The sequence below is a fragment of the Cyphomyrmex costatus genome, unplaced genomic scaffold, assembly GCF_001594065.2.
Source record: "Cyphomyrmex costatus isolate MS0001 unplaced genomic scaffold, Ccosl1.0 scaffold182, whole genome shotgun sequence".
NCBI classification, from domain to species: Eukaryota; Metazoa; Arthropoda; class Insecta; order Hymenoptera; family Formicidae; genus Cyphomyrmex; species Cyphomyrmex costatus.
This window is the reverse complement of record NW_017275847.1, coordinates 1094197-1100359: the sequence shown is the minus strand read 5'-3', so window position 1 is coordinate 1100359 and position 6163 is coordinate 1094197. Positions and strand designations below refer to the sequence as shown.

The 6163-nt window shown below is 39.8% G+C and overlaps 1 protein-coding gene across 1 annotated transcript; it reads left to right on the top strand.

Moving 5' to 3' along the window:
• The first annotated feature begins 368 nt into the window (after window positions 1-368).
• LOC108772287 (sal-like protein 1) lies at window positions 369-2537 on the top strand. Its single transcript, XM_018537794.1, has one exon. The coding sequence runs from the start codon at window positions 369-371 to the stop codon at window positions 2535-2537; it is 2169 nt and encodes a 722-aa protein (XP_018393296.1).
• Window positions 2538-6163: the final 3626 nt, after the last annotated feature.

Here is a 6163-nt window from a genome sequence, read left to right as displayed (position 1 = left end):
GTTTTGGATTGAAAAATACGATATTATTATACAAAGGAACACAGAATTGAATTTGTTTCATTCGGTTTTTTAATTGTAAATTTATAACGATGATAGCATATATATAAGTTATGTATGATATTTTTAACATAGATATTTTATGCTAAAAATTTTTTCAATATAAAATATCCATGTTAAAAACCACACATAACTCTTTCAACTAAAAAAGGGAACGCATTGCCACGTTTTGATAGCCTTCTTATAAAAGAATCAGCCAACTAGTTCGATATGAGAATTGCGTTAAAATCGCGCTATTTCCTTTTTTCAGGTAGTTCGTGGAACTCGAGAATGCGGTGGCGAATGGGGCGGAGTCGAGGGCGCTGCGTTTGATGAGGATACCCAATTCAAACCGACGTCGGCATCGTCCAGCAGACTTCAACGAACTATCGAGATCAACTAGAGTGGGTGCCGACGAGAACGAGTCGAACGAGCGCCGCGATATTATTTCCATGGACCTGACGGAGGCTTTCGCTCCGGGAGGTGGCGGCGAAGATCTGCCGAAGACGGATTTCTTCGACTTCGTGGTGTCGCCGCCACCGCATTGCACCTCAGCCGATGGCGTCGTTTCCGATGAGGAGAGTTTCCTGCATCGCGGTGCCAGTGGCTGCCGCGCTATGGGCAGCTATCTTCAAACTCACGATGATCACGAGGGCTCGCACGGCAGTTCGCCCTTTATCAAGGAGACTAATAATAATACATTGACGGCACTGCCACCTGTTTCGACTATCACCGGCTCGTTGAGCCATCATCATCAGCATCATCACGTACATCACCAGGTGCGTTCACAACATGGAAACGTTCAGACTAGCGAGACCACTGCCATGGATCAATCCGAGTGTGATTATTGGGGCCAGGAGGATGAGAGCAAGGAACAAACATGTAACATTCTATTGGAGGACCTTAATAAGTACTGTTGGTCCTCAAACGCGCACACCAACGACGGCGTCATTCATTCTGCGACCGGCGGTCCCAACGATCACCATCAGGTCGTCAGTTCGGGTCGGGCAAGTTGCACCACCAACGACCGACAGAACACGGACGGTGCCATCTACACTCTCACGGTACTAAACAACGAGGCAAACTCGATGGACGCGCTAGATTGCTGCAAGAGTCCAGCGCCTGCGTCCGGCGATTCCTGGTCTTTACGACCTAATCTCGACTTAGACGCCATTCTGAGCATGGAGCCGTCTTCCGGCGAACAAGATCACGAACAAGCTAATAGCGAAGTACCCAGAAGTGTCAACGAAAGGTTTCATGGATCGGATGGCCGTGGTTTTACTGTACCCTCATCGCAATACGCTACCGACGATAGCGGATTCGTCGAAAGCAAAGAATTGTGCGCACGAGCGTCTTCGGCTAATTGTTCCGGCGACAATAATAACGACTGGAAGCTGTCGGATCAGAATCTGCAGGAGGTTGCAGCAGCAGCAGCGGCTGCGGTCGCCGTTGGAGCCGGAGATTCTGCTGAAAGTCTCTTGAGAAGTGCTCTTCAGGGAAAACTTTACACAGGACCAGCCCAATCGGTTTCCTCGTCCCCATCTTCGCAGGCGTCCACTATCTCGATGCCGGTTTCGGGAACCGCGGGTTTAATGGTATCCGATCAGCAACAACAGCAGCAACAACAACAGCAACAACAGGAGGACTCCATGCAAACTTGTACCGACGAGGATTTGCTGCTCTCACAGCTGGACCAAACGACCTATCGACCGGGCGATTACGAAAAGTTAAAGAGCATCGCGAATGAAGTAGTGGAATCGTATTGCAGCCTCGAACCAGTTTGCAACGTATCGGCGACCACTACTGTCATGTACACATTAGATCCAGCAAGTGGGAGTTTGGGTACCATTACGTTACCGGCCGATTTGGGCCAGGTGAGCACTGTGACAGTAGTTACGGCTGCTCAGCAGGATGTTTTGCAACAGCAACCTGCTCAACGAACCGAGGTTGATCAACAACAGCAACAACAGTCGGGTCAACTGCAACTGACTTCTGGACGCGTAGGAGTCACCTCCAAGCCACCGAAAAAATACGTCAGACGCGCCAATCGCAATAGCAACAATGCTAATGGCGCCAGTAACGGTAATGCTGGTACGGAGACCAGTAACGCGAATCAACAACAGACCGGTGGATCCGGTAACTCACCTAGTAGTGTTCAGCGCAAAGAGCGCTCCCTGCACTATTGCAGCATCTGCAGCAAGGGCTTCAAAGACAAGTACAGCGTAAACGTGCACATCCGGACGCACACTGGCGAAAAGCCGTTCGCCTGTTCTCTCTGCGGCAAGAGTTTCCGTCAAAAAGCTCATCTGGCTAAGCACTATCAGACCCATGTAACTCAAAAGCCTGCCAATATTCAACAAACTACTTCCGGAAGCGGCGGAAACAATGGAAATACCAGTCCGACGGCGGAGGCCAACGCAACTTCTGCGTCTCCCGCCATCACCAGCAGGACCCAAGTCGCTGTAGATCCAACGGGAACTGCCTGTAGTCCGCCCAGTTAGTTCGCAGGATACGGACGCGGCACGACGCCACACGTCGTCCACGTTTCTTTTTCATTTTTCTCGGAAAAGATGGTGACTGAAGCTGGTCTCCGCTCTCTTCATGTTCTCCATTTTTTATAAGCATAATTTTCTTTCCATAATGGAAACGCCGAGTCGAGCTTGCGAGAAAGAGCGAACCATGACGAGCACATTAGATAGACGTATCGTATATACGGGGTGTCCAGAAACAAAACCATGTACTTTTTAAAAATAAATTGTTTCAACAGTTGTTTGATAAAGTTTGTAATAAATCTAATTCTTCAGCTATTTAAATTGAACTTGAATCATATTTAATTATAGCCTGATTAAATTATTCATTTGTCTAAAAATTACTGTTTTCTTCTAATTTTTTGAATTTTTCAAATTGATTTAATTCAAATTTATTCAGTTACTTGAATTACTCGAACTTGATCGTAAAATCTGATTAAATTATTAAAATAATGTTGTAAAAAATAATTTATGACTTACATAAAAATGTGTTCTGTGACACCCTGTACGTTAACGAAAATTAAATTAAATTTTGCATGGCGAAACTATGCGATCGAAGAGTTGTTAATTAAAAAGTTAATTAAGAACTTCAAACTTTGCGAGATTATCTATCCTAACGGCGACAGTTCCGTCGCCGGAATTTTGTATTAATTATTAATTAATTATGGACGGCCACAAGAGGAGCTAACCACTCCCCTATACTAACATGACACCCGTGAAATTATTGTTCCTACGATCATTCAATTACCGTTAATGACAGTAACGACAGAGACAATGACAACGGCGACGACAGTGAGGACAGCACGATAAATGTTTACAGGCTAATTGACGATATATTATATTTAATAGCCTCGAGATATATTAACGTTGAAGATGTTTTATAAAATAAATTTTTTATATATGTATAATTATGTATACATGATGTTCCACAATTACCGGATCCTGTTGATCGAATCTTTTTCGATATTGAAAAAACAATTTTCCTTTAACGAAAATGTTGGACAAAATTATTATTTATTCTGCCAATTCTATGTTACATATAATTTTGTAGTTTATCTACACAAATAGAAATTTTATTAAAATAAAATTCAATTGAAATTAAATGAGTTGTTTCTACATTTTCATTAAAAAAAAATCCATCTCAAATCGAACAAAGGGTTAATGAAAGGACATCTGGTAATTTTGAAACGCTCCGTGTACACAGAGAGTAGATTAGGCAATAATTTAGAGCGATAAGTGCAGAGTATCGAGAGGAAGACCCTTTAATAAGTAATTAGTAGCATGAGCTGTGATTTAGGTACATACTCAACGAGCGGTTTAGAGCGAAACAAACGTAACGAGATGCGTAAGTGCTATTCTCTCTCATTGGTACTCCTTATTTTAACTCTCTCTTCTCTCGCGAAAAAGCGCAGCTGAAAAAGGAATCAACCGCGACTATATTATTTTCAATCATTTTCAACATTCTATGAGTGCTATATACGCAGAATCGACGGCCGTAAGAATCGCGTTTGCTTTCCGTTTCTTCTTGCCTATTTTATTCGCTAAATAAGATCTTTCACGAAAACCTTATTATTTAAATATCAATGTTATTAATAATATAACATTGTTGATGTATATATATTATAATTATATATATACTATTTTACTAATATTGTAATAGTAATATTTTATACAAATCCTTTGTTGTTCAGGCAGGTGCCCTCCTCTCTACTTACTAATAAGTCTGAATGCTAAAATTCATTGTTTTAACGAATAAGTTTTTTTTGCAAACAATATTATTCCGCATTTTTAGTTTTTTAATAGAGATTGTGAAAGTAAATATAAAAATAACTTGTCCAGAGTTTCAATAGAATGTATACTAAATCTTCAAAATTAAATTTCTTTGTAGAAAAAATACATTGATTTATAAAACTTTTTATAAAATTGAATGGTATAATTATATATATTTATTAATAAAATTTTAAAATGAAGATTTAGAATATAAATTACTATTGATTTACATAAAAAAAACTGTAAACATCGTAAAATCGATGATTAAATTACTTTAGTATAATTACTGAACATTAATAAAACTAAGATAATTATTCATCAAAACAATTTATGCACTTCGTCATCTTCGTAAAAAATTAATAGTCTTTGAATCATCGAAGCTTCTTGAAAAAATCGTCCGTGAAGAGTTAAAGAGTCCGTAGATATTAAAATAAAACAACTTTTCATTATACATTGTTAATATCCAATACTCATACATCATTCACTGCCGTTGTTGTCAACATTGAATCCAACAATCTTCGATAAAAATGATAAATAAACAAATAGTGAAGTAATTAATTAACAAGCTACTAATCTTAACAATGTAATGTCAACGTGATTCTTTCGGCTACGATCTCGAAAGCTGCGATAACGCTTTACTCACGATATAATACTCATTTCGGCGAGTGCGACAACCGAGAGACGTGCGAAAATCCCCGCGAACACTCTGTAGACACGTGCTACATTTTCCGGGGGTCCACGACCCCATAATAACATCATGGAGGTCAGAGTTCCCTCGGGCTATCGCGAGAGGTTCGCCTGGTAATTACACGTTGCGTCGATATTGCGTTACGTGCGTGCTCATCACGTATGCGCATGCACACGACCTCATCGCAGCTGTGCTCGCGTCGTCGTATCAGGGAAGTAGTGAAATAAATTCATCTCACTAATAATATGTCGATAATTTTATCGGTCCCTCTGTCGACGATTCGTTATCGGGATAATTAATTGCACGGTCGCTGCGTAAAAGTGAGGCGGTTTACGAGAGGTGCACTTAAAAGATGCGACGCATTCGATTCTTATCAACGACCTGATTTCAATTGCAGATGATTTTTTTTTTAATATTATCTCTTTCTCCGGTGAGAGTCACGTTATATAAAAATAATATATGCCCATTTTCGTGCAATTAAAAATCACGGAATTTTGAGAGGGATTTGTTCTTTTTAAATTCTTTAGAATAAATTCAAAAGAGTGAAATCTTACTCTGAAGAATTTAGAGAGTTCAGGTTCATACTTTGAGAGAGATTTACTTGGACAAGAATCGAGAGCATTTAAAGAATAGGAAAAAATTTAAAGAGTATCGTTAAAAAATTGGAAAGTCTCGCGTGACTTCGCAGTCGCGGTCGTCTCCCTCGCCGGCTCCCGCCGATTCGTCCAATTTGCGTAATTAGTCACGTATGTGTAACATAATCGAGACTATTCTTCCGCTGACACTGATACTCAATCGACGACGCAAGCGGCAAATAAAAACACATCGTCAGGTATTGCAATGATCAATTAATTATTTATTAATCAGACTATCGAACGGTATCGTTCCATTTTTTTAAGCTGTGAATCGCAACTGATAAAACGCAGTGTGCCGTAAAATCAATATAAATGATACTATATTTGTTCTATCTTGTGCAATTATGGACGATTCATTAGAAAGAGAAGGAGAAAAATTATAAAGAATTATAATGCTCATTATTCTAATTAAAACAGCATACCGTTGTAATTATAATTAAATGTTTAATTTCAATAATTTTACCGTGTCGATCATATCTCGCCTCCTTTTACTATTCTAATTAAAA